General features: G+C 38.1%; 19 protein-coding genes across 19 annotated transcripts; 8 read left to right on the top strand and 11 right to left on the bottom strand.

Annotated features, from left to right (window-relative positions):
- Positions 1–339: 339 nt before the first annotated feature.
- On the bottom strand, positions 340–594 carry M896_110010 (uncharacterized protein; the record flags this gene model as incomplete). The annotated part of the gene is made up of 1 exon (XM_014707529.1): positions 340–594. The coding sequence occupies one exon, from the start codon at positions 592–594 to the stop codon at positions 340–342; it is 255 nt and encodes an 84-aa protein (XP_014563015.1).
- Positions 595–646: 52 nt separating this feature from the next.
- On the bottom strand, positions 647–1975 carry M896_110020 (Ndc80p-complex mitotic spindle protein; the record flags this gene model as incomplete). The annotated part of the gene is made up of 1 exon (XM_014707530.1): positions 647–1975. The coding sequence occupies one exon, from the start codon at positions 1973–1975 to the stop codon at positions 647–649; it is 1329 nt and encodes a 442-aa protein (XP_014563016.1).
- A 158-nt stretch (positions 1976–2133) lies between these two features.
- Positions 2134–3489, top strand: M896_110030 (asparaginyl-tRNA synthetase; the record flags this gene model as incomplete). The annotated part of the gene is made up of 1 exon (XM_014707531.1): positions 2134–3489. One exon carries the CDS (start codon positions 2134–2136, stop codon positions 3487–3489), a length of 1356 nt encoding a protein of 451 aa, XP_014563017.1.
- A 131-nt stretch (positions 3490–3620) lies between these two features.
- M896_110040 (uncharacterized protein) lies at positions 3621–6230 on the bottom strand (the record flags this gene model as incomplete). Its single annotated transcript, XM_014707532.1, has 1 exon — positions 3621–6230. One exon carries the CDS (start codon positions 6228–6230, stop codon positions 3621–3623), a length of 2610 nt encoding a protein of 869 aa, XP_014563018.1.
- Positions 6231–6680: 450 nt separating this feature from the next.
- Positions 6681–7637, top strand: M896_110050 (uncharacterized protein; the record flags this gene model as incomplete). Its single annotated transcript, XM_014707533.1, has 1 exon — positions 6681–7637. One exon carries the CDS (start codon positions 6681–6683, stop codon positions 7635–7637), a length of 957 nt encoding a protein of 318 aa, XP_014563019.1.
- Positions 7638–7833: 196 nt separating this feature from the next.
- Positions 7834–9075, top strand: M896_110060 (autoantigen NGP-1; the record flags this gene model as incomplete). Its single annotated transcript, XM_014707534.1, has 1 exon — positions 7834–9075. One exon carries the CDS (start codon positions 7834–7836, stop codon positions 9073–9075), a length of 1242 nt encoding a protein of 413 aa, XP_014563020.1.
- Positions 9076–9246: 171 nt separating this feature from the next.
- M896_110070 (ATP-dependent RNA helicase) lies at positions 9247–10665 on the bottom strand (the record flags this gene model as incomplete). Its single annotated transcript, XM_014707535.1, has 1 exon — positions 9247–10665. The coding sequence occupies one exon, from the start codon at positions 10663–10665 to the stop codon at positions 9247–9249; it is 1419 nt and encodes a 472-aa protein (XP_014563021.1).
- A 57-nt stretch (positions 10666–10722) lies between these two features.
- Positions 10723–11706, bottom strand: M896_110080 (uncharacterized protein; the record flags this gene model as incomplete). The annotated part of the gene is made up of 1 exon (XM_014707536.1): positions 10723–11706. The coding sequence occupies one exon, from the start codon at positions 11704–11706 to the stop codon at positions 10723–10725; it is 984 nt and encodes a 327-aa protein (XP_014563022.1).
- Positions 11707–11733: 27 nt separating this feature from the next.
- Positions 11734–13473, bottom strand: M896_110090 (DNA repair flap endonuclease; the record flags this gene model as incomplete). The annotated part of the gene is made up of 1 exon (XM_014707537.1): positions 11734–13473. The coding sequence occupies one exon, from the start codon at positions 13471–13473 to the stop codon at positions 11734–11736; it is 1740 nt and encodes a 579-aa protein (XP_014563023.1).
- A 102-nt stretch (positions 13474–13575) lies between these two features.
- On the bottom strand, positions 13576–13776 carry M896_110100 (subunit Tfb5 of transcription factor TFIIH complex; the record flags this gene model as incomplete). Its single annotated transcript, XM_014707538.1, has 1 exon — positions 13576–13776. The coding sequence occupies one exon, from the start codon at positions 13774–13776 to the stop codon at positions 13576–13578; it is 201 nt and encodes a 66-aa protein (XP_014563024.1).
- A 54-nt stretch (positions 13777–13830) lies between these two features.
- On the top strand, positions 13831–14844 carry M896_110110 (translation factor; the record flags this gene model as incomplete). The annotated part of the gene is made up of 1 exon (XM_014707539.1): positions 13831–14844. The coding sequence occupies one exon, from the start codon at positions 13831–13833 to the stop codon at positions 14842–14844; it is 1014 nt and encodes a 337-aa protein (XP_014563025.1).
- Positions 14845–14940: 96 nt separating this feature from the next.
- Positions 14941–16380, top strand: M896_110120 (ribosomal biogenesis protein; the record flags this gene model as incomplete). The annotated part of the gene is made up of 1 exon (XM_014707540.1): positions 14941–16380. The coding sequence occupies one exon, from the start codon at positions 14941–14943 to the stop codon at positions 16378–16380; it is 1440 nt and encodes a 479-aa protein (XP_014563026.1).
- Positions 16381–16487: 107 nt separating this feature from the next.
- On the top strand, positions 16488–17108 carry M896_110130 (Yip1-interacting factor; the record flags this gene model as incomplete). Its single annotated transcript, XM_014707541.1, has 1 exon — positions 16488–17108. One exon carries the CDS (start codon positions 16488–16490, stop codon positions 17106–17108), a length of 621 nt encoding a protein of 206 aa, XP_014563027.1.
- A 333-nt stretch (positions 17109–17441) lies between these two features.
- M896_110140 (vacuole import and degradation protein) lies at positions 17442–19175 on the top strand (the record flags this gene model as incomplete). Its single annotated transcript, XM_014707542.1, has 1 exon — positions 17442–19175. The coding sequence occupies one exon, from the start codon at positions 17442–17444 to the stop codon at positions 19173–19175; it is 1734 nt and encodes a 577-aa protein (XP_014563028.1).
- A 69-nt stretch (positions 19176–19244) lies between these two features.
- M896_110150 (NADPH cytochrome p450 reductase) lies at positions 19245–20438 on the top strand (the record flags this gene model as incomplete). Its single annotated transcript, XM_014707543.1, has 1 exon — positions 19245–20438. One exon carries the CDS (start codon positions 19245–19247, stop codon positions 20436–20438), a length of 1194 nt encoding a protein of 397 aa, XP_014563029.1.
- Positions 20439–20513: 75 nt separating this feature from the next.
- M896_110160 (uncharacterized protein) lies at positions 20514–21782 on the bottom strand (the record flags this gene model as incomplete). Its single annotated transcript, XM_014707544.1, has 1 exon — positions 20514–21782. The coding sequence occupies one exon, from the start codon at positions 21780–21782 to the stop codon at positions 20514–20516; it is 1269 nt and encodes a 422-aa protein (XP_014563030.1).
- A 68-nt stretch (positions 21783–21850) lies between these two features.
- On the bottom strand, positions 21851–22663 carry M896_110170 (Cdc73-like RNA polymerase II accessory factor; the record flags this gene model as incomplete). Its single annotated transcript, XM_014707545.1, has 1 exon — positions 21851–22663. The coding sequence occupies one exon, from the start codon at positions 22661–22663 to the stop codon at positions 21851–21853; it is 813 nt and encodes a 270-aa protein (XP_014563031.1).
- Positions 22664–22838: 175 nt separating this feature from the next.
- On the bottom strand, positions 22839–24509 carry M896_110180 (uncharacterized protein; the record flags this gene model as incomplete). Its single annotated transcript, XM_014707546.1, has 1 exon — positions 22839–24509. One exon carries the CDS (start codon positions 24507–24509, stop codon positions 22839–22841), a length of 1671 nt encoding a protein of 556 aa, XP_014563032.1.
- Positions 24510–24559: 50 nt separating this feature from the next.
- M896_110190 (putative methyl transferase) lies at positions 24560–26095 on the bottom strand (the record flags this gene model as incomplete). Its single annotated transcript, XM_014707547.1, has 1 exon — positions 24560–26095. One exon carries the CDS (start codon positions 26093–26095, stop codon positions 24560–24562), a length of 1536 nt encoding a protein of 511 aa, XP_014563033.1.
- Between the last annotated feature and the right edge of the window lie 74 nt (positions 26096–26169).

Raw genomic sequence — 26169 nt, forward strand, 5'->3', positions numbered from 1 at the left:
CAAATGACACCCCGTCAATCTGCTTCACATACGACGATCCCCTTCTAATTGCTTCTCTGCCTATTTCTATTTCCATGGGGTCTGCCAACAACAACATCATCATCCCAACCTTCTTCTACACACTGTAACATCCTTCATTACCATACTTCATTCGTTCTTAAACATATTCATATTCTACTTGCATCAATTTCTCTTTTTAAATTTCGATGTATCTCGGCTGGTTTCTTTGACTGCATTCCTTGTCAGATCAAAACTTACTCTCTTTCCATCTTTACTGCCCTTTTTCACATCTTTTTTCCCAAATCTAAAAACATCCTCACAATCATCCATCAATCATATTCATATTCTACTTGCATCATCATAAAACATATTATAAATAACGCTTTGCCTCTTTAGAACATCTTTCAGTTCTCCTTGCTCCTCCAAATACTTCTTAACTGCGCTGTCTTTTTCTTTGCTTTCTTTCATATATTTAATTCCATTGAAGTCTTCTTCAGCTTTTGTTGTAAAAAAGGCTCGAAACGCAGGCGACTTGAATCCAAGAGCCACCATCTTCAGCTCATTATACACATCAACTACAGACTTAGGAAGCATACCAAGGGATCAAATCAAAATACATTTCAACATTATTCTAACTCCACAGTATTTAATTATTACTCATCTCTTTTTCAATCATCCCCTTTGCTTCTGCAAAATAATTGAAAATATTGTCCTTCAGTCTGCAAAGTGTAGATTGAACAGCAATCACATCATTCATGTGTTCATTTTTCTTCTTGACAATCTCATACTCAATATTCTTCGCTAACTTCACATTCTCTTCAATCCTTTTTCTCATCACATCCCTTTCCTCAGAAACCGCACTGTAGTTGCTTTTAAGCCTTTCAAGCTTCTCAGAAATCTCCTCTGAGCATCTCTTGTCATTATCTTGCAGGTTGAAAATCTTCGATTCAATGTGAGATATTTGTCTGTTCACGTGGCTCAATCTTATCTTCAGTGCATTGATTCCAGAATCAATATTCTTTACCTGAGCTTCTAGCTCGCTTATTTCTCTGTTCGTCCTTTCAATCACTTTATCTGCATCCTTGTTAGCTATCGCCAGTGTTATTGCTTTCATCACATCACATTTCACCAGTCCTGTAAACTCGATCTTCTCTTTCATCCCTATCTTTTTTGCTTCCAATCCCCTGATTACATCTCCTTCCTTTACAATCAAGCATCTCATCTCTTCAAGCAGCTCCATAAGCTTTGTTGGATCACTCACAACCTGAGTTTTCAAACACGTTATTTCTTGTGTAATATTCAATACCATCAACTTAAGAGAGCTCAGCTTATCGCTATGATCATCTCTCTCGGCCTTTGCTCTTTCTGTCTCTTGTACCAATGCTCGTTGATGTTTGTAAAACTCTTTAAGCTCACTCTCAAGCAATGCTATCTCATTCACAATCCCCCTCTCCTCTTCTTGACTCTTCTTAACCTGCCTTTCACACCTTTCCAGCTCTTTTTTCGCATCATTGACTTTATCCTCAATCTCATTCTTCAAAAGCAGCTTTTCATCGTTCATTTGACACACTCTTTCATACACATGGCGCTTGTTATCTCTAAACATAGAAAAATTCACCACCACACTCAGTATCGCAATCAACCTTTTCGAGTCTGGCCCAAGATCCTTCAGTCCAAACCCATCAAATCCTATTTTAGCAAGAAACCACGCCATCTTCTTCTGCAATAAAACATATGTCAGAGACTCTTCATATGCAACTGTATTCTCCACCTCACTCATCCTTGCAGCAATATCAGCCACTCTTATTCCACAATAAACATCTAGAAGTATCTCATATATTTTCTGCGTAGATTGTACAGTTGGCTTAAGAATATCACTTACCTTCATACCTATCTCCATTTCATTGAAGTACTGCACTATGTCCTTCACAGGAAGATCAGGTACCATATATACACTTCGTATAGCCTTCTGCATCCTCATGGGCATAATCTGTACATCTATTAACATCAATAAAATATGCACTGAGTATCAAAGTGTAGCTGTCGCATAAATATATTCAATAAAGACATAAACATGCATAAATGATGGCATGAGCTTGAAAACATTTAAACACGATTCCAGATCACCCCTAAATGCCAGAAGACGCAGTCCAGGAGCTCAAAAGCAAACTTGAAAGTCTTGACATTTCTGGATACCAAAGAATCGAATTATCACAAATATCAAAAGATATGATTGGCAAAAAGATCATGACATTCGGGTGGGTAGAAAGCGTTAGATCACAAGCAACGATCACTTTCTTCAATCTTTATGCACAGTACAAAACAATCAAGTGTGTATATCTTGCAAAAGCACATTTGACAACGTGTACATCCGTAGAGATATATGGAACTGTCTCTAAGAACCTTGGAAAGAACGATGGATACGAATTTGAAATCCAGGTTGATGCACTTTCCATATACAACGATTCAGTTGCACCATCATTCCCACTAAACGAGGAATCATGTACAAACTCAATTCTTCACAATGGACATCTTGCACTACGTACAAAGAAGAGACGTTTTTTTCTGCAAGCAAGAAGCTATCTGCTAAAGATTATAAGAGACTTCTACTTTGAAAGCAAGTACACAGAGATAACACCACCAACAATGGTGCAGACACAAGTAGAAGGAGGAAGCACTCTCTTCAAATTGGATTATTACGGTGAAGATGCATTCTTGACACAGTCATCACAGTTGTACCTGGAAACAGCAGTTCCTGTTGCACATCGAGTTTATTGCATTATGCCTTCGTACAGAGCTGAGAAAAGCAGAACAAGAAGACATTTGAGTGAATATACGCATGTTGAGGCTGAATTAGCAGACATATGCTTTGATGACCTGATTGAATCTATTGAGAAACTGGTTTCGTACTCTATGCGAAGATTCTATGATGAGATGAAAGATGATATCTTGAGTGTGTTCCCAAATTTCGAGTTCCATAAGGTTCCTACACAGAAGTTCAAACGTATCAGATATTCTGAAGCAATAGAACTGTTAAATGCTAATGGATACAAGAAGGAAGACGGAAGCGCCTTTGAGAATGGAGACGATATTCCAGATGCTGCAGAAAGGTATTTGGTTGACCTTGTTGGAGAAGGATGCCCAGTGTTCCTAACACACTTCCTTGTTGAGCACAAATCATTTTATATGAGAACTGAAGAAAGCAACGCTAAGCTAACCTTAAGCGCAGATCTTTTATTCCCAGGTGTCGGTGAGATTCTCGGAGGATCTATGAGGAAGGATTTATATGAAGATCTTGTGAAAGGATTCAACAGGGAAGGTATTTCAGTTGACCCATATTATTGGTACCTTGATATGGCAAGATTCGGTCCTTGCATGCATGGAGGATATGGGCTTGGATTTGAAAGATTCATGATGGGTATTATGAAGTATGAAAACGTTGATGAGTCAACTCTATATCCAAGAAAAACCTCAAGATGTCAACCATGATTCAAATTGGTACAAATAAAAAAGTAAAATATCTTGATATTGTTATGTTACTTTATTCCTTATATAGTGATTTGATACTTCGTTGCATTCATATCTCATGTGTTTAGTTGATATATTATGATACTAATCAATCATAACTCAAGGCTTGGTTTCCTTAATAGTGATAAAGAATGATTCAGGTCAAATTTCTCATTTGATGCCGAATCAGTGAAGAAGCGGCTGGATGATATTACAACATTGGTGCTATACTTTCTGAGTTTCTCTGTAGTGCTTTCAACATATCCCGTTGAAATGGCTTCGTTTGCAATACAATGTTTGAGATATTCACTCGAACACATTGGTAATTTAAACCAGTCTCTTGCATATAAAACAGCCATTTCGTACTCTTCTTCATTCTCAGAGTCTAGTAGAATCAGCGTGCGAGATATGATGTCTTCATAAGGCAAACATTCAGGGAACTTCATTCTGTACTTCGTTATTTTTGGTATTTTGCATTCTATTCCCTCTGTAATGACTCTTGATTGTAATCCAAGTAGTCCACCCTTACTATGGAACCTTTTGATTGAGTCAATCTCATCTGCATTCAAAACCTTGATTCTTGCATAAATGTGGAAAATGGCAACAAGTAGCACGTTCTTTGCATCCTGTTGGCAAATGTATCCATATAATAGCATTCTGAGTCCTGAATGTGTTAGGAAACAATCATCAACATGTCCAGACTTTCCAAACACCTTCTTCACCAGACTTGCAAATGCTTCCATTCCCATACTTCTTATGCGCCATGTTTCAGAGCAAATGCAATTCAAAGCAAGCTTAAAAAGCTCATTTACGCCATACACTGATTGAAGGATGTTGTATGAGCTTCCAATTGCTCTGCTAATCACATTCAAACAGTGCACCTTTATATTCTCATCTCTTGACTCCATCTGTTCAAATACCGTTCTAAAGACACACTCAGCAACCTCAGGATAGTGCTTTGCAATGGATTCGATCACCAATGCTATCCCTCCGCTCTTCCTAAAAACAACCTTGCATTCTCTGATCCTGTCAACCACTGCTTCAACAATCTCCAGAATTTCGCATCTTTCAAGTTGGATTGCTTCAAAGATGGCATTCAGATGATCTGCTGCAAGTAAAAGTATACCCAAATGATTGATGTTCAGTAAAGTGCCTATTATTCTCTGCATGGAATGCTTCTTGTCACTTCTCAATGCCACAGAACAGTAGTAGTGACAACATTCCTTCATATTTCTCCAATATGCCACCAGATCTTCAGATTCATTTTCATCAACAGCATTGCTAAGCTTCTCAAAACAGCGCTCATAAACCAAGTCAATATTTTTCATGATATCATGCTTTGTTGAATACGAAAGCAGATTGATCAGTCCATGTATGGGATATTCTAGCATAGGCTTGCTGTTACTTATAAAATCGATCATATATCCATCAAATACCGCCCTCATCTCATCCATTATTCTATCACAGGCATTCGTATCTTCCATACACTTGATATAATCCACGCAGCCATACAGATCGTGGTATTGATAGCTCTTTATCGCTCTTATCATTTCTTGGCTATTAATCAGCATGCATTTGTAGTGCTTCCTAGCAATCATTCTTATTTCATAATCTTGATCAAAAAGTAAGTTGCTATGATTCTGTAATCTCACATATTTTTTCTTTACTAATATATCAGTGAGGTGCATCCCAAAAAGTCGTCTTGATGAATTGCAAGATACAATCATTGGCATTATTACATCAGAATACAACAATTGCATGTCTTCTGTCTCTCTGCATTCGCGCATCACAAACATTTCAAAATATCTTGATGCCTGCTTTATTGCATTTCTATTCTCAATGAATTGATTGGCTTCCAAAAATGTTCTCATTGACTTAACAGTGCAAATATGCCTGAGTGACTCAATTCTAACCTCCAAGTTCTTATACACAAAGAATCTTTCCACATTATTTACTTGCATAGGTAGAAATAATACAACAGGTGATAAGCATGATATCTTCGCCAGAATCTTGCTGGCTCTTGCTTCATCTACTCCTGCAAATAATTCCCTCAAATGCCTATATCCAGTCTCACTAAACTCTTCTGGAAAACATGAAAAAAATGTTGTGTCCATCTCTCGTAGTATCTTCTTTGCTTTCTTAAACGACTCATCATCTATGCACGAAAACAGTCTTTTCACCATTGCCCACGACTCATCACTGTTTGTGCTAAGACTTGCTGGATCAATAATGCACATATCTAATGTCTTTTCTTTACCAAACTCCTCAATAATATATTCCAGTCTACTTTTGGAGCATTCTGTAAGTATCTTTATTATTATGGATTTCAGGTAGTTTAGTGAAAAATAGCATCTGCATCGACAAATAATGTCTCTGTTGCAAATCCCATGCTTGGTAACCAGCCTGTGTATAATTGAAAACATCCCAAGCAGGTTGTCTCTATCAGAACCCACATCAATTGACAATACATAACGTATAGCTTCTTCTGCATCGGATTTAAGGCACATTTGAACAAGACATAGCTTTAGCTTTAAAAATACATTATGCTCTTCATAAAGCCACACATGCCCAGACTTAACTATACTTCCATCGCTTGATACAAAAGAGATCGCCTGACCGTAATCAACGCACAGCAACGATATACAATCAATGCTTGCAAGTCCCAGTCGATTAAGATCTAACGCCACATCAAACACATCTTTTGAGCATCGGTCGATAACCATCAGGGACATAAATGGAATGCTCAAATACAAGCAAGAATGTTGTAAAGAACCTCACAAATAGCAAACACCATACCCCACATGGACCATTGTATTTATTTGGAAGTCATTGAAGAGAACACAGTTGACCTTCAGTTTGTAAAAGAAAAGCTAAAGAGATTTGCATCTGAAAATAATTTCTTGGATGAAGTTCAACAGCTTCAAATTGAAGAGCTATTAAGTCACATATAGCTATGACTACAAGCAGCGAGAAGTATTAAATATTAAAATGAAGCTGTAATGTATATTTATGCATTGAGAAAAGTATGTGTACTGATGTATGCATCTTGTAATCAGATTGAGTTGCTGAATTTATCTATGAATTTCATAAACGCCTGTATTCTACAGAGGCTCATTGGAAAGCCGTGCTTGTTTGAGATTTGAAGTAAGTTAAGAAGAAAAGTAATAAACAATATGTCTCAGGATATTTTGGAGATTTCGAGTTTTGCAGGCTGTGATCAGAAGGCATATGGATTTGGCGTTGTTTCACAGCATTGGCAACTCAAGGATATGCTGAAAATCAATGGGATGTCCTTAGTTTTCGCGAAAGAGTCCAACGTTATGTCTTATGAAGTTTGTACAGGAATAACCAATACACTGGCAAACATGGATTTCTCGCCCACTTCTATTTGCATGAAGAATGATATATTAGCAGTTGGTGGAGCAAAAGGACAGCTGAGCATAAAGAACCTTGCCACTGATGAATTAATTTCGCGAGCAATAAGCACATCAATAAATAACAACATATGCATTCATGGCGACAAGGTTTTTGTTTGCAACAATGACAGAATACTGAGGATCCTGACGATTGACCTCAAGAGCGAGCAAAGGATAGTTCATGTTGCACAAGTAAACAGTTGTGCAGTTAGTCCTGACAACAAATTTCTAGCTGTTGTTGGTGATTCGAACGATGTGTTTATGTATTCGTTAGAAAGCGAGGGATGCAGATTAATAATGAAGCTGAAGACTGTAAACGACGGGGGATTCAGTGTTGCATGGAATAGTTCGTCATCTGCATTTGCTGTTGGAACACAAGATGGATATGTGTGTGTATGGGATATACGGGGCAGTGGTGTTCTTCATAGATTTGAAAGCAAGCAAAGAGATGATCATAGAGGTGCAGTAAGGAATGTGAAATTTTCAATGAAAGGCTCGCTTGACCTTCTTTTTTTTACTGAGCAGTTTTCATATGTTACAATATGTGATACAAGAGATATGCGGCGGATCCAACGGATCAAGATATTTCCAGACAAGCAAGTAACAGGAGCAACGTTTTCTGAGAATAGTGAGAAGATATTTGTAAGTACGGACGATCAAGTGAAGTACTTGAGCATTAATACAAAGCTGAGGCGGATGTTTGCAGATGTATGAATGGTGATGTGTGTGCTTGGAGATTCATGAATATATTTGCTAGAAGTGTTGATGTATGAATGGATTTACTGATAATGTTGATACATAAATGCTGATGATTCATGATATATTCACTAATAATGTTGGTGCATGAACGACTAGCATAAAATAACTATACAATGTGTTTTGCTGTTAAGCTATGATTTTTTTGCCCAGCATGAAGGAGAATTATTACAACAAGAAGAACCAGAAATATCTTGAGATGTTAAGATCAGGAAAGCCAAAAAAGAACTCAAGAGGTCAGATAGTAAAAGACGCACCGTTTCAGAAATCAAAGGCAGAAGCGGGAAGAATAGAGCCAAGCAGGAAATGGTTTACTGGAACAAAAATAGTCTCTTCTACAGAGCTTGATGCATACAGATCTGAGTTGAAGGTGCAAACACCGTACAATGTGCTTCTTAGTGCAGGAAAGGTACCATACTCGCTTCTTGAGGAGGGCTGCAAGAACAGAAAGCGAGTTAACGATTTTGAGTGTGTATTCGGAAAGAAGTCCATAAGGAAGAAGCCGACACTTGGTTACAGTAGCTTGAAGGAACTTTCTCAGCAATTGACTGAGGAGAAGAAGGAGAGTATTGAGTTGAAGAAAGAGTTTGTGAAGGGACAGAGTCATAGGATATGGCTTGAATTATATAAAGTTCTTGACAGCAGCGATGTGATTATTCATGTTCTTGATGCAAGAGATCCTTTGGGAACACTTTGCGACAAGATATCTACATATATTAAAGAAGAAGCGCCTCACAAGCACTTGATGTATGTTTTAAACAAGGTTGATCTTGTGCCTACTGGAGTGACTGCTAAGTGGTTGAAATACTTCTCTAAATCACATCCCACTATAGCATACCATTCGAGCTCAATAACAAATAACTATGGAAAGGCAAATCTGGTTAATCTTCTGAGGCAGCTAAGCAAATTATACAAGAAAAAACACATGAGCGTTGGATTTGTTGGGTATCCAAACATCGGCAAGAGCAGCATAATCAACACATTAAGAAACAAGGCAGTATGTAAGGTTGCGCCTGTTCCTGGAGAGACAAAAGTATGGCAGTATATAACGCTTACAAGAGGAATATACTTAATAGATTGCCCAGGGATAGTTCCAATTGCAGATTATACTCAAGCCATACTCCGAGGAGCGATTAGAATTGAGAACATCGAAGAACCTGAAATGTACATTGATGAAGTGATTTCCAAGGCAAAGGAGTCGATGTCAAAAACATATGGGATTGTGTTCAATAACTCTACAGATTTACTTGAGAAGCTGGCAATAAGATTTGGAAAGCTACAGAAAGGAGGAGAACCCAACATTGATGCAGTCTCTAAGATGGTTCTTCATGACTGGGTTAGAGGAAAGATTCCATACTACACAATACCTGCTGATGCTATTGATGAGGAAAAGTAATGGGATTCAAAGAAGCCACAAACTGGTAGGAATAATATATCAAGTTGGTGACAATTCAAAATCAATCAAGCCTTCATTTGAATCAAAATATGTTTATTGCATAATAAAACAGCTTATATTCAAATACTACTAAGCACTATTATATTTATTACAAACTCTACATGCAAGCTTCTACAATCTAGTAAGCCCACTGTCAGAAAGCGGTGATATTGTATTCCCCACATTAGCTTCTATCTCAGCAAGCACTTCTTTGTCAAACTCCGAAACAAGGCTTATTGCTACACCTGCTCTGCCAAATCTACCTGCTCTTCCAATCCTATGCAAATACGACTCCGATGTCTTTGGAAGATCAAAGTTAATCACATAATTGGTGCTTGGTGCATCTACACCTCTGGTGATAAGATCAGTTGCAACAAGAATCTTACACTTCTCCTTTAGAAAGTTGTGGAATACTGCATTCCTATGCTCCTGTGTCATCTTAGAATGCATAAAGTACGATGGTATTCCCATTTCTGTTATCTTCATTGCAAGAAGCTCCACTGTTTTTATACCGTTGCAGAATACCACGCACTGATTAATACCTGATGTCTTCGTAAGCAATGAGTTCAAACACACAAGCTTATCCATCAGCTTAACATGCACATAGAATTGCTTGATCCCAATCGGCACAAGCTCTGTCATCAAATTAATGCATAAAGGACTGTGCATGTATTTTTTCATAAACCCTGCTATGAAGTACGGAAATGTAGCCGAATACAACATTATTTGTCTATTCTGAGGCATTAGCTCCAAAAGACGTGCAATTATCTTTGCAAATGAGATGTCCAACAGTTTGTCTGCTTCATCAAACACAAGCATCACTTTCTTGGACAGTGTTCCAACCTTTTTCTCAATCAAATCGACTATCCTTCCTGGCGTTCCAATCATCACATGTGCTCCATTCAACATTCGTATTATGTCGTCTTGCATACTCATTCCTCCAACAACAGGCACTGATAATATGCCCAATCCTTCACACATCTTCCTAAAGTTCCTTGCAACTTGGAGCGCAAGCTCTCTGATCGGAACAACAACTATGGCCTGCACATCCTTATCCAATACATCCACATTGTTCAGGATAGGAATCACATAAGATGCTGTTTTTCCAGTTCCATTCTTCGACCTAACTAATAAGCATCTTCCATATAGTGCATGTGGAATCGACTTAACCTGAACTGGCGATGGAAAAGCATATCCCATCACATCAATCTTCTTTACAACCTCAGGTTTTAGCCCAAACATTTCCCAAGTCATGTTCTGGGTTTCGCTTACGTCTCTAGATAGCGGTTCAATTGCACTTTTCTTAGTATCCAATGTATTATCCTCCTCATACACACTGTTGCTATTCTTCAAATCTTTTGTTTGTTCAATATTTGATCCCATGTGTCTCGGATCCGCAATTCTAAGGTTTTCAATCCCCTTACAAACCCGGGTGTTTACCTTGGATTTCTCCTCTGTCCAGATAGATCGATCCCTCATTTCCTTATCCTGTGCCCTTTTATCGCTCAATTTGTGTTTCCTGTTAATTTCAACCATGCTTTGTATGGGCATCGCATAAAATTTGTTTGCTATGCTTCAATTCATCTTTTCATTGCATTAAATATCTCATTAGTCATCTTCCATATCCTCCCTTTTCATTGCATTATCATATTCAAACTCAGATATCATGCAATCACAAAACATACATGATTTCTGGCCATAATAGATGCACTCCTCTTTAAGGCAGCGGATGCACATAATATGATTGCATGGCAACTCCAACAAATAATCAATCACTAGTCGTCTATTCCTATGCATACATGTTTGACACTTGTAATGCATTTTTTCATCTATGAAGTATTGAAATCTAAATGCCATCATCATGACCCTGAACATATTCAGGTTATACTCAACACTGTCCTCTAGGTCTAGCTCTTTCAAATACATGCTTATCTCTTTGTAATCATTTAATATCTCTCTTCGTATATCCAACAGAACCAGTAGGATGTAATCATATAATGATATCTCAGTTATCGGGAACATCTTGCTGGGCATCGTAACTTTTTGTTTGCAGCCTTTTTTAGGCATTTCCTCATTCACAAACTTTTTCAAATCCTGCACATACTTCTTTGCAATTGAAATTTCCTTTGGATATTCAATATCTCCACTATCAAACCTCTCCATAAACTTACATGCAAGAGCCTCAATATATCCCCTTTGGTATTCATAACTCGTACCATTCATGACAGGCTTGTTATCTCTGTACGTATCATCACCACAAATCTCGCTTGAATATACAATCGCTCGTATCTCAACCATCACTTGCTTCATAATCCTTTCAACACACTTCTCATCAACTCCATCTTGCATTTTGATGATTTCTCGCGCCTCTATTTTTTGAAGAAACCCAACAGAATTCAACTTCTCTATTCCACTCACTATCAAGTCTTTATAATCCTTCCAATCCAGCTCACCAACATGTGCCGTTATTTCCTCTTCTCTTTCTTTCATTTCAAACATACACAAAATTAGTATCATGTTCACCACAAAAATAATAACAGCTAATTGTCTCTTCTTTATTACCCTTGTCATATGGCTCTTTGCTCCATCCATTTTACATATTCTAATCTAACTCATATGTTAATCATAAACCCATCTTTTATTACGGAGAAAGAACAAAATCTCATCTATTCGTTCTCTTGTAACCCCATTCTGCTCATAAAATTTCTCAAGGCGCTTCAAATCAACCTTAGGCCTGGTGATCTCTACAGAGCTGGCTGCTATCGGATTCAAATACATTCCAAGTAGCATCGCTATCTTCTCTTCATCAACACCATCATTCCTTACACATTCCAATGCCTTCACAGGCCCAAATCCCTTTATTCCAGGCGTATAATCACTTCCAAGTAGATAAGATAGCATCACTAACTCCTTTCTATTAAGGCCAACTTTTTGTTCAATTCGATCCAAACTGTATCGCTCAATATCTCTGTTTTTCCTGAAGAAGTGCCTGAAAACAACCCCGCCATAAAGGAGAACATCGTTGTCCTCAGTTATCACCCCATCAACCATGTTGCTCAATGACATGAATCCACACTGCGAATCAGACTCCATTGGAGAGTCAACATACGCAATGTTGAACTCCAAAAGTACCTTTTTGACCTGTTCAATTACCCTGTTCATTTTATGCAGATGAATTATTCGATCAGAGCATCCTATTGGCTTCAAAACCTTTCTGAAGTCCTGCAATTTCTCGTGATCTCCAAATTCAGAATCTGCAAAAAATCCTCCCATGCTTCTTTCGCCTTTGCATTTGACTATCATCTCATTTACTTTATCCTTTTGTATGCTTAACAAGCCATCTACTTTCTGAATGCTTTCTTCAAATGATACATTATCAAAATATCCATGTCTGCTCGTCAGCTCATTAATAATCAATCCAGATTCGATATGTCCAGCATCGTGATGCTTCTCTTCGTGATCCTTATGCATTTCTGTATCAGAGTCAATCCATTCGTCTACTTCATGCGCATCAATGCTGCATAATTGGTTATACTTGATTTCTTCCGCACTGGCTTTCTCTTCTTTATTGTCAATGGTGCCATATCGTACTTTCTTAGTCAATCCATAAACAACCTTACAGTCACTTTGAACAATCTTGGCTTGGTTTACCTCCATATTCCTTATACTTTGACTTATAAAGTTTCTCTTTTTCAGATTCTTGATCTGTTGTGCAGAAAACACTTCCATGCTTCCATAATCTTTTTTTGTTCGTATCTTCCGCCTGTTAACTCGAAGATCAACCAGCCTCCTCAACTTCTGCATTCTGGAAATCTCCTTCGACTCAACAAATCCAAAATCTATCTCTGACTCACTGTCACTACTTGTCATCTTATCATTTATATCATCATATCTGCCAGGTATTTGATCATATTCATCAGAAGTATTACTGAATGTCATTGCTTCATTTTTACAATTCAACTCTTCTGACACATCATCAGGCATATCATCAAACGCATCTCCCCATTTCTCCATATATTTTTCATCAAAAATGTTATTTGGATCAAACGCTAGCTCTTGGCCTTCTTTATCTATAAGCTTCATCTCAAGGTATTTAACAGAATCATCAATTGTACCCTGTCTTTCTCTGAGTGCTTGCCGCTTGACTTCTGGTGCATTACCATCAAAAACAAACACAGGCTGTATTCCATGATACAGCAACTTCACCACTCGCATCGAAAAAAAATAAATCACATCCTCATTCCTGAGATGCCAATATGCACCAAGCCAGATGCTTGTGTCCACAGCAAGCCTCATATTTGAAGGCACAACTTTCTCTCCAGAACGCTGGATGATTTTCCACAGCGACCTTACGCCCATATGTGTGTGGGGTAACACACCTTCATTCTAAATATGCTTCATGCATGACGTTTTTATCTAAACGCATAATACAAACAGTATTTATTTCTCTGTTGCATGTATTTACTGCTTTGTTGGGTTCTTTGCACTATTCATTATAAGCTCAACTCTTTCTTTTATATCTGACGCTGCTTCTGGCGTTATAAACACAGATGTTTCGTTTATATCCTCAATAACGAAGTTTTCTGATTCGCCTAGTTTCAGCACGACTTCTTTAACGCTTGGTTCTGTCCTAAGAAAATATCCCTTTGTTGCATTTACCATGCAAGGGTCAAGTGAAGAGCGTGATGACGATTTCATCGGATTTACGCCCTGACAATGAGGCGAGTTAAAGCAGAAGATATTGACATGGAAACTGTTATTGAATGTTTCAAAGACGTTGTGGCTGTTCCAACAGAAACTGTGTATGGATTGGCAGCAGACATAAGATGCGAAAGTGCAGTTGAGAGGATATTTGAATTAAAGGGAAGACCAGGCGACAATCCATTGATTGTACATGTTTGCTCGATTGATATGTTGAAAAGCATTATTTCTGAGCCGATTCCCAAGGAATATCAAAGACTAATAGATAGATTCTGGCCAGGCCCTCTTACTTTGTTATTCAAGACAAAATGCGATATCAGCCTCCGAGTAAGGGGTGGGCTTGATACAGTTGCTGTCAGAATGCCTGGTAACAAATGCTTTCTAAACATTATTGAAAGACTTGGAGCACCTATTGCTGCACCATCAGCAAACATAAGTGGAAGACCAAGTCCTACATCTGCAGATCATGTCATAGAGGACTTTGGAGAAAGAATTGGACTAGTAATTGATGGAGGGCCATGCTCTGTAGGATTGGAGTCTACAGTTGTATCAATGATGGAAGGTAAGTTGCATGTTTTGAGACCCGGAGGGATTTCATTGGAAGAACTTACTGAGGTAGCCTGCTGCGATGTTGTTGTCAGTAACAAAATGCTAGAGAATGGAAAAGTGTATTCACCAGGACAGAAGTATAAGCATTACTCGCCAACTGCACGATTGATTTTATTTAAAGGACCAGAGAATGAAATTGGAGAAAGGATGCAAGAATACATATTGTCTAACCTTAAAGTTAAGAAATGGGGAATAGCATTGCATTCGAATGTGTGTATTGGAAAGATTGATGACAAATCCAAAGTTAATATTTTTGACATGGGATGTGAGAAGAGAGTCATAAGTAGAAGGTTGTTTGAAGGGATAAGAAGTCTGGACAAGGTTAGCGAGGTTATTTTAGTTGCAGGAGTGACATTGAGTGGGGAAGGCAGTGCGATTATGGATAGGCTTGAAAGAGCATCCGATATGATTTTTGAATGATGCGGATGATCTGTAGATTGACTTGATTAAAATACTGGAAATTGAAAGTGTGTTTTTGCAAGAATTTGGATTAGAAACGGAAGTGGATGAACCCCAATGGAGCATTTACTTTTTGAGTATGCAGGAGGATATGGGTTGTTTGAGCTAACGGCATATGAAGATATGTCTAAGTCGTCGTATGAGGATTATATGAAGCTTAACCAAGTGATAAGATATAAGTCTGGCATGAGTTTTGATGGAGTAGGAGATGCGCTTGAACACATGAAGAGTCTTTCGAAGGGAGAGATACACACGAAGCTGAAGAATTTTCTTGAGCTGAACAATGTGAAAGTGGTTCATTGTGATGTATCACTGAAGAAATGTCTTTATGCGATTGGAATTAAGCATAAAAGCAGCGAGAACATTATGCGAGGAGTCAGGATGATGTATCCGAAGCTGATGAGATTGGATGGATATGATGGAAGGCAGATGGAGCTTGGGCTTTCGCATGGATATTCAAGGGAGAAGGTTGAGTACAATGTGAAGAGAGAAGATTGTATTGTTATGCATACCGTGATGCTGCTTGAGCAGGTTGACAAGGACATAAATTCGTATTCGATGAGGATTCGAGAGATGTATGGATGGGTGTTTCCTGAGCTTGGGAGGAAATTGAAGGAGAATGGAGAGTATGTGAAAGCAGTCAAGTGGATGATAATGAAGGAGAAGGGTGAATTGAAGAGCGAAGAGATATATAATCAGAAGATTGAGGAGATTGCAAAGATGAAGGAAACAAGTATTGGGATGAATATATTGCCTGATGATTTGGAAAATATGAGGAAATTGATTGAGGTAGTTGAAGAGAAGATTGATATAAGAAGGGAGTTGGATGAGTATCTTGGGAGAAAGATGAGTGTGGTTGCGCCGAATCTTGCGGCGATTCTTGGAAACTGCCTGAGTGCACGGATGATATGTCAGGCTGGAGGGTTATTTAATCTTGGAAAGGCACCAGCATCTACATTGCAGCTTTTTGGGGCTGAGAAGTCACTGTTTCGATCATTGAAGATGAAATCAAGAACACCGAAGTATGGCCTTATATATGGAGCAGGATGCCTGTCGAGGATGAAAGAAAAGGACAAGGGAAGGATGAGCAGGTATATTGCGACAAAGTGCTCGATAGCTGCAAAGATAGATTGTTTTAACAAGGAGAGGACGTCTATGTATGGCAAGGAACTGAAGGAGTTGATTGATAAGAAGATACAATCTTTGTATTCTAAGGATGATGTGAAGATTGAGGAGACGGTTGATGTAGTTCAGAGGGTTTTTGATAAGATTAATGGAAAGAAAAAGAGCAAGGACGAGGTTGAGAATGAGAATGAAAGTGTGCAAAACAAACCGAAACGGAAGTGCTTGAAGGATGATTGTGAGGATGTTTTTAGATTTGGGAAAAAAGATGTGAAAAAGGGCAGTAAAGATGGAAAGAGAGTAAGTTTTGATCTGACAAGGAATGCAGTCAAAGAAACCAGCCGAGATACATCGAAATTTAAAAAGAGAAATTGATGCAAGTAGAATATGAATATGTTTAAGAACGAATGAAGTATGGTAATGAAGGATGTTACAGTGTGTAGAAGAAGGTTGGGATGATGATGTTGTTGTTGGCAGACCCCATGGAAATAGAAATAGGCAGAGAAGCAATTAGAAGGGGATCGTCGTATGTGAAGCAGATTGACGGGGTGTCATTTGCATTGCTACGCAAGTACTTTGCGGTGGACAATGGATTGATTGGACGCAAGCTTGCACTGATGTTTTTTCCGTTCAGGAATGGCGAGTGGAGCAGCGATACAGGAGAGGAGGTGCGACGTGCAGAGCTGTATGTGCCTGTGATGGGGTTTGTGTCGTATGTTATTGGAAGGGCGTTGCGAATGGGGATGAATGGGACGTTTAGTGCAGAGCGTCTTGGACTTGTGGTGAGCAGGCTTGTGGTGATTGAGGCGGTGTTTGTGGCGGCGATTAAAGTAGCAGGGTATTTTTTTGAGGTTGGACTTGGAGTGGCTGAGGTGGTATCGTATAGTGGATATAAGTATGTGGTGGTGCTTGTGTGGTGGATGAGTTTTGGATATGTGCGGTGGATAGTTGGGATGTATGTGAGTGTGAGTTTTTTTGTGTTTTTATCGAGGAGTGTGAAGAGCGGGATGGGGCTTGTGGGACGAGAGCGGAAGGGACGAGTGTACTATTTGTTTGGGATGGTACTGGCGATAGAGATGATGATGTTTGTGCTAGCGAGGTGAGTGTTGATGAGGAGTAGTTGGGTGAGTAGGTAGGAGTAGTTGGGTGAGTGTTGATGAAGGTAAGGTGAAGGTACAAGATTTGAACAAGGCACTATAAGATAATGTGAGATGAGATAATATGCTATAATATGAGACGAGATGTGAGATATTATAATGTGAGAATGGAAGTAAGATAATGTTGGAGATGGGAAGTGAGGATGGGTAAGACAGTATGGTGGAAGTAAGAGAGTTAATGGAATAAATGAAAGTTGATGAAAGTGTTTAAGTATGTTTAAATGTATTTGATGAACACATTTATGAATAAGTTGTAAGTAAAAATACAAGTATTAGCCCATGGTTATTGATAAGATAAAGAGGATGTTTTCGAGTGTGAATAGGAAAGAGGAGATGTTTGGGGACATTTATGATCAGGGTGAGGTTTTGATTCACAAATGTTTAATGCTCAAGATTAAGGATGAAGTGTGTTTTGAGAGGAAAGGGATATCTAAGAAGTTCAAGATTGATGAGATTGTATCACTGGAGTATAGAGAAGGGACTCTATCTTTTATCCATGGCCATAAGAAGTATGTGTTTATAGGATCTGGAGACTTTTGTAGCTTTGAAAGAGAGATAAAGCCCTTTACGAAAGAAGTTGAAGAGGCTTACAAGAAGACAGCAAAATACTCTCGATATAACATAAGTACGGGGCTGTTTGAAGAAGTAGCTGATAAAGTGAAAGTATGGATAGTCAAGGATAAGGTGTTTGTGATAAGAATAGAGACAGGAAAGGAAGTGATACATTTTGAAGAGATCAAGACAGAAACGCAGTACTACATGGATCAGGTCAACATGACGTTTGTATGGTCTGTGCTTAAGGATGGAGCATTCCATACCTTTTCTCTAAGGTTTATGCATAATGTAGACTTTTTAGAGTTTCTCAGCAAATATGTTGGATGTTTGTACAAGAACGTAAATGATGATGAAAAAGGAGATGCGGATGCAGAGAAGTACTTTGAGCGAATGGAGATGGAGAACTATATACATGATGAGTCTGAAAACACAGATGATAAAGAAGACTATGAGAGTTGCGATGATGACGAGCTTGAGAATCATTTTGGAGAAGCAGATGAGAAGAACAAACATCTTGTCATAGGAGATGAGATGGCGTTTATTACAAGAGGAAAGTCTGTAGGAGTGTTTAGAAACACAGAAGAGGGATTGGAGTTTAAGGCGAACATTAAGAATGTGCTTGATAATGAGATAGAGAAGATGATTACGCATGGAAAGTGCAAGGAGCTGATATATCTAGACAAGAACGAAAGAGATAGGCTGCATATGCTAGATGTGGAAAGGGGAGAAGTTGTTGAGACATGGGAGATGAATAGGGAGGTGAATGATTACTTTGATTCTGAAAAGCTTGTGGATACAGGGACGCTTATTGGAGTGTCTGATTACTCTGTGTTTAGGATTGACCCGAGAACAAAAGAAAAGGTGGTTGAGTCTAAGGAGTACAAAACGAAGAATGAGTTTAATTGTGGAATGGCAACTGGCAAAGGACACGTGGTGGTTGCATCTAGAAAGGGAGATCTGAGACTATATGACAAGATTGACAAGAGAGCGAAGTCACTTCTTCCTGGGTTTGGAGATGAGATTAAGCATGTAGACGTTACGAGCAATGGAAAGTATATTATTTGTACTTGCAAGAACTATCTAATGCTGAGCAGTGTGCCTGGTGACTATAAGACACCTGTTGGGAAAGATAAGCCAGTGCCAAAGAGGCTACAGCTGAAGCCTGAGCATTTGGCATATATGAATGAGGAGATTGACTTTACACCGGCGAAGTTCAGCACAGATGAGTCAGAGAGCAGTATAATCACAAGTACAGGAAGCTATGTGATAAAATGGAATCTAGAAGATGTGCTGAACGGAAAACCATACTCTTATCAGCTTGCAAAGTGTAACGATTTGATAGTAGCGGACAACTTTGAGTTTGGTGAGAATAATAGTGTTATTGTTACTATGCCTGATGATGTAAAGAAAGTTAATGTAAAGAGTTTGAAGAAGCCAAATAGATCGATATGGAGATGAATGTAAGTGGCTATACGTAGATACTAAGAAGTCTTAGGCAAATAAAGTAATAAACAACCCCTTGGTGTAATGAGTTTAGGATATAATGCCGTAAAGTTTAGATATAATGCAAACTATACAATAAATGGAAATATGAAATTCAATGAGGTTCAGATTGAGCGAGTGAATACTGAATGTTATGAAAGGAAGTTGTTCTCTACGACTTTGGGTGTGGATGAGTATCATAAGACTCATATCATGCATGTTAGCAAGCTTGGATCTAAATGGAGAGATGTGTATAATGTGAAGCTTGAAAAGCGATTTGATTATGTTTCTGGAGACTCTATTGGGATGATTTGCCCAAATAGTGATGAATTGGTCAATGAAATAATGAAGATGCTTGAAATAGATGATTTTGTGTGTAAGATTGTAAGAGAAGGGAGCGAAGCATTTAACTATGTGGGGAGTGTACGAGAGTTTTTCAAACATCACTTTGATTTCTCAGGACATCCCAAGAGATCGTTCATGCTTCGGCTTAGTGCGTTATGTGACACAGAGGAAAATAAGAAGTATGTTGAGTATTTATGCTCGAATCAAGGTGCAAATGATTATTTGCGAATGAGTAGTCAATGGAACAATGTAATTGACTTTTTGAAAACTTTTGGAATCAAACCTGAGCTAGGTGAACTAATAGGAGAATGTGGGCTCGTGAAGCCAAGATATTTTTCATTAATAAACAAGAATGGCAGTGATTCTGAAATTCTGGTTGGAATAACCAGCAAGCAATTTGATTCATTTATGAGGTATGGTCATGTATCTGATTATTTGATTAACCTGAATGGAGTTGGAGAGGTAGAAGTGAATTTAAGAAGAAATTTGTTATTTAGGCTGTCATCTGAAACAAAGAAGATAATGGCGATATGCACGGGAACTGGAGTAGCGCCGTTTATATCCTTTGCCAAGAACTTTAAGGCGCATCAATCGATCTGGATTGTGTATGGATTTAGAGATGAGGAAGATGACATATATAAAGAAATGGCGAACAATGAAGAAGTTGTTTGCGAAAACAAGGTAAAGATAAGTAAAGTTATGTCAAGCAGAGGCATATATGTTACTGATTATCTTAAGGCAAACATGAATGATATCAAGGAATATGTAGATAGTGAATGCATCATATATGTGTGTGGAAGAATGGATATGCAAAGGGAGGTGTTTGAGATATTTAAGAATGAAATTCCCAAGACTGTTGAAGACAAAAGGGTTGTATTTGATCAATGGCGCTGAAAATATAACATAAAATCATTAAATTCATTCATGATTTCAAATTAGATTTATTATGGCTTTTGGCATATAATGTTTTTATTTAATAAAAATACTTATAAGAACTGGAATAAGCACAATCAAGATAGATAAAATTAAATACCGGTTCCATTTCTTCGAAATTATTTTCTTACCTACAAACCCATCTAGAGATGAAAAGTAAACACATCCATTATTGAATCCTACTCCTGTGATGGGAATTCCACATACCCTTCTCATTCCATAAAATACAGGTCCTTCAAACAGATATACGCATCCGTCTCCTGTTCCAACCGTTATATACCCTCTATCTGATGAAAACGCCGTGATTTTCGGAATCTTATAAGACCTTTCGTGACTTCCTTGAAAATACAATACAGACTCTCGCCCTTTCAGGTAGTATGCTATCTCTCCATCTCTATACGCTATCTTGCCGATTTCTTTGTCATACATGTACTTCCTTGAGTTAAAAACAAAAGTATGCTTGTCCTCTTCAAAAACAACTTTGTGTATTGCTTCTGGCGTAATGAACATTCCTTCCAAATTATTTGTTATGCAAAACTTACCATTGTCCTGCTTAAATGCAATTTTATTTCCATTTTTGTATGGTTTGCATACATATTTCTTCTCTAGATCATCACCAATTGTCGATTCTGCCTTTTTTGGCTTTTCAGGATCTAAAATGCTATTGATTATGCTAGGATTATCTATCACATTATGGAATCCGTACAACTTCTTGTTGCTTATTACATACAGATCATTAGAAAAAACACTTGAAGACACTCTTATGCCTACTTTCTTAATCAGAAGGATCTTCTCTCCATCAAATCTCAGCATATAGAAAAACTTTTCTCCAGAACAGGCGAAATACAAGCTTGCTGTTTTGTCTGCATTAACCAAGTCTTTATCAATTTCTGAACTATTAACAGTATTACTCTGGGATAATGACCTATCTTCGCACTTGACGCTCGACTCATCCCTAATCGACATAGTATCTTCTTTTATGAAGGTGCTTTCTTTATCTTTTATTGACAGAGATTCAGACTCATCATCGTTATGGATTGATGACCATCCTGTTGTTTCGTCATCATATTCATTCCATGTAATGTCGTCATCCATCTCAATGATTCGGTCTTTTGACTCATAGTCATATAGTGATATATCCAGGATGATATCCTCAGTCTCATAGTTGCATATCCTTTCAAGCGTTGCACTCGACATGACTGTAATTCCATTTGCCTTGCCAAATCCCCGCTCTCCTCCGCCTCCTCCAACTACCAGTACAGCTCCTTTAACTTTCAGAGTAAAAACCGGGAATGCATCCGTCATTTCAATGGGTTCTGCTTCTCAGCAAATAATCCTTCAAAATCACAAACATTGTTTAATCTGCCATCAAGTTATTTGTTCAATACACATCCTCTTACCTTCTCTTGTATCACATCAAGATCAGATTTACTTATTGCCCCGTCACGAACCTGAATCTTTCGAACATTGTAACTCCTTACAAACTGTCCTTCATGTTGATTACCCCTTGACAGGTAAAACGTAGGAATTGTATCAAATATCTCTGCAAGATCTTTAACACTCCATTCGTTTATCTGCCACTTCGATCCATCAAGGAATACACACACAACCCTCCTCCAATCCTCAGAAGTAAACCCCTTCACATCATCCACCACCACTACATCATATCCCATAAACTTAATCTCCACTCTATTCGCCTCACTAATACCAACGTTCACCAAACATTGCCCATTATCTAGAAACACCCTGATGTTACACAAATTGACTGGAGATGACACTGACTGTGGCACAACCATATAGTAAAATCCTCCTCTCATTCCCTCCTTCTTACAAACACTTTCTAAGTATCCATAGTCCTGCTGTCCAATATACCTGAATTCGGGACCATCTACTTCAACAGAGACAGTAGTTTCTTTAAAGTTCTCAATCTCCTCTATAATAATCTTCTGGTCCGTGTAGTATATCTTCCCAATTCCACGCTCCCTACACAGACTCATATATGTTGTGTATTTCTCTGTTCTGTTCATCAAGTAAAACAACACTTGCTCAAGAGTGTATTCCTTGGTCTCCGTCCCTATAAACTTAACTGTTTGTCCAGATATCACCGGCTTTCCTGCAATACTTACTTCTCCCGGTTGTACTTGGCACACACTAGGATCTCGGAGCACCTTGTTAAGAATGTCCATCTAAAGGGCCCATTATCAAAGTTTTTATCTCATATCCATCCTATCTCCCTTGACAATCATAGTCTCCTCTTTCTATACAAATGCAGTTCAAATGCTTAAGCTTACTGCTTCAGACTCTCAACACTCAACAAAGTTAATCAATTCTGACATTATTATTTATTCACAATAAATTATGCTACTTCTTGTTTTTAATGCTCCTATTTGTAAAATAATCGTCTAGCACGTTTTCTTCCACAAGGTTTCTGTCTCTTAACATCAAGACTTTGCCATGCAGCATTTCCAAATTAAATGGAGGATGAGCAAACAAATTGGCTACAAGTCTTATAAATGTAACTGCCTCCTTCCTATCTCTAGGATCAAGCATAAACAAAAATGACATATCAAATACACATCCATGTGCCTCAAAGTATCTGATTAAGTCAAGAGCCATAAACATAGATCCCTCATTCATCAAGTGTTTAAGTTCACTTTCAAGATCTTCACTATCATTGCGAAAAACATTCTCAATACATTTATTAATGCAAGGATATTCATGTCTTGTTTCTTGTGTGATCCTGTCTAGCATCGTCTTGATTCCTTTTTTGTTGATCGAGTCATAAATACGAAATTTTCCTTTTGGTGCAAAATTCTTCTTGATAAAGTCAACAATCTCGTCTTTAAACTCGTCTCTGAGTCCGTACTTCCTCAAGAATCTTTCTGCTACCTCATAAGTATTCTCGTCATTGTTAAACGATAATGTGTAATATTTGTTGTCAAGTTCAACCCGAAACGTATTTTCATAATCATTCGATCCTTGCATACTTCCCATAAGTACCCATTCCCCATCAACTTCCTGGTACACTTGTCCACTAACTGTCTTGAACTTCTGGCCGTTCGAAACAAACTCTCTGTCTTCACCAACTACTCGTATTCCCTGTTCTATCTCTACCAATTCCTTTATTACATCATCTGATACATTCTTAGAGTATGTATAGATCCTTCCATCATTACACCCAACATATACTTTACTTCTGCTACTGCACATTGTCCAGCAAGATATAGCAGGAACACGAACATCCTGCAACATCTTCAAATCTGTGTCAAAAAACATCATCTTCCCATTCTCTCCACAACATGCAACCATTTGCTTCCCATCAACTTCACAAAGACTCAAGTGATATCCGAACTCATTCAAAGACTGATGCTTTAGCAAAATACCATCCAACGATATCTTCAATACTATTCCTTCATTATCAATTGAAAAAATACATTTATCAAAAACAGCTAAACTTCTAACACAGGACATATGATATCCAAGTGTACTTACCAACACACCATCTTCATAAATCCTCAAGAGGTTGTCTGCGCATCCTGTAATATACATATTTTTCCTTACAAACTTTGCACTCCATACTGTCGCAGGATGCTGTATTCTCATTAAACATTCAGGATTGGCATATTCGCAATGACTCACATCCCAAATCGCCATAGTACAATCCCAGGAGCCTGACATCAAAAGTTCATCAGAAATATCAAGAGTACACACATTCATGCTATGTCCATCAATGTATCCAATAGGTTCTATACTTCCTTTTCCATCTGTACACGCATCAAAGTTCATACTGTAAATTGCAATTCTTCCATTCTGGCATCCTGCAAATAAACATTCACCTCTAATAGCAAGACAGTTTATATATCCACATCCAGGATCTCCCTCAAAAACAATAGGTTCAACATCAGTTTCACACGAGTTTAGACGTATTCGTAACTTACCATCTCTTCCTCCAGTGACAAACACATCATCATTCATCACTACAGCCTTTATATCCATAGTGCTAATCTTTTTAATTCTTTCAATTCCTAGCATTGAGTCAGGGTACATATATTCAAATTAACCTATGCAAAGCACATGCTGTATCAATCAATTATTCCATGTTTAAGCTTCTGGCCATTGCTGTATCCATAATCAAAGTACAGTTCCTGATGGATTCCTATGTCTTTAATCGCATAGAATCCAATCCTTCTTGATCCATTGACATTTATAGCTACCGCACGCAGATTTGCATGCTTTACAGAGTGGTTGATGAACCTGGAGTTGTTTCCTATTGATTTTGAATCAATCGCATACTGAGACTTTCTATTCTTGATGCACAGGTCAAACAAATAAGAACATCCTTTGATATCATAGAACACACCTCGTCGCTCAGCCTCAGCATCACTTATTATTTCACCTGTGTATTCAATAACAAAACTTCCCTCTTCAATGCATTCTGCTGCAAACAACCCGCATCCAGCAACTTTGCTTGAAGAAACATAAGTCTTTGCTTTCAAGCCAAGTTGTATTGATTTATTGTCACATCCGGTGCATTGGCATATAGGCGTGCACTCTCGCACTCCATTTGAACATTTACATACATCTCGACATCCATCAGTGCATGAACATCCCGTGAAAAAATTACTGCATTCAACGCATAAACATGACATTTCGCAGTATGTTTTATTGATCAAACACGTACATCCGTTATTCTTGGAACACTTTCCTGCGTGGCTGCATGGCGTAAAGAATGCCTTTTTATCCATCTTTGTATAGTTATTGCGTGCATTGTTCTTAAAAATATGCTTTAAAGGCCATATACGTACCTGTGAATTATATGTACTGTTTATTTGACTGCAACACACATACTTTCCATGCTTAATGCAAAAAATCAACGATGTAATGCATGCATCACCCTTAGACTGGTTGTAAACAATTAACAACCTGTTTTTTTCAGATGTACTCAAAGAGCTCATCTCTGGCACACGCCTTGCATAATGAGCATTCATTTTTGTACAAACATCACTGTGGCACACTTTTTCAGCCATGTATGCATTGTATGGATCCTTTTCAAAGCCCACAGGTTTTATGCAAATGCCATCTATGATTGCATGCCATCTACAACCGAATATAAGACATACACCACAGAACTGCATTCTTATGTACTTAATAGAATTCAACGTTGACTTGGTGTCAGATTCAGTGTTATTTGTGGTCATTCTTGCCGATTCTTGATAACCATCGCAACTTTTGTTATCAAAGTCAGTACCTTTGTACTCTTTGACTATTACTGCTGAGAGTAAAGTGCTTGAAGTATACGGAATGTAGTGTAACACAGGATCATCTTCACTTTGTATATTCACATCAGAATAAGTAAAATAAATACAGGATACGCCAGGATCTATCTTTGGGATTACAATCTTGTTGATTTGTGGACCGAAATAATATACAGATGGAGTGTTGGACTGGCCTGCTTCACGCGTAAGGCTTGCTGAAATAGTGTTTTGATCGAAGTAATTTTCTGTGATTATGCTCTCAATATCCACTCTGTGATTGCTGAATGGATTGTTAGACGAATGATCTTTGTCAGTAGTTGTGCTGAGTATTTTAGATTTGTTTGTATGTGTTTGAGAGCCCATGCGAGAACGAAAGTATCAGATCTTTGAAAAGGGATTTATTGACTCATTTGTTGACGATGAGGTCATAAATTGGA

The sequence above is a fragment of the Ordospora colligata genome, assembly GCF_000803265.1.
Source record: "Ordospora colligata OC4 chromosome Unknown contig_11, whole genome shotgun sequence".
NCBI lineage: Eukaryota > Fungi > Microsporidia > Ordosporidae > Ordospora > Ordospora colligata.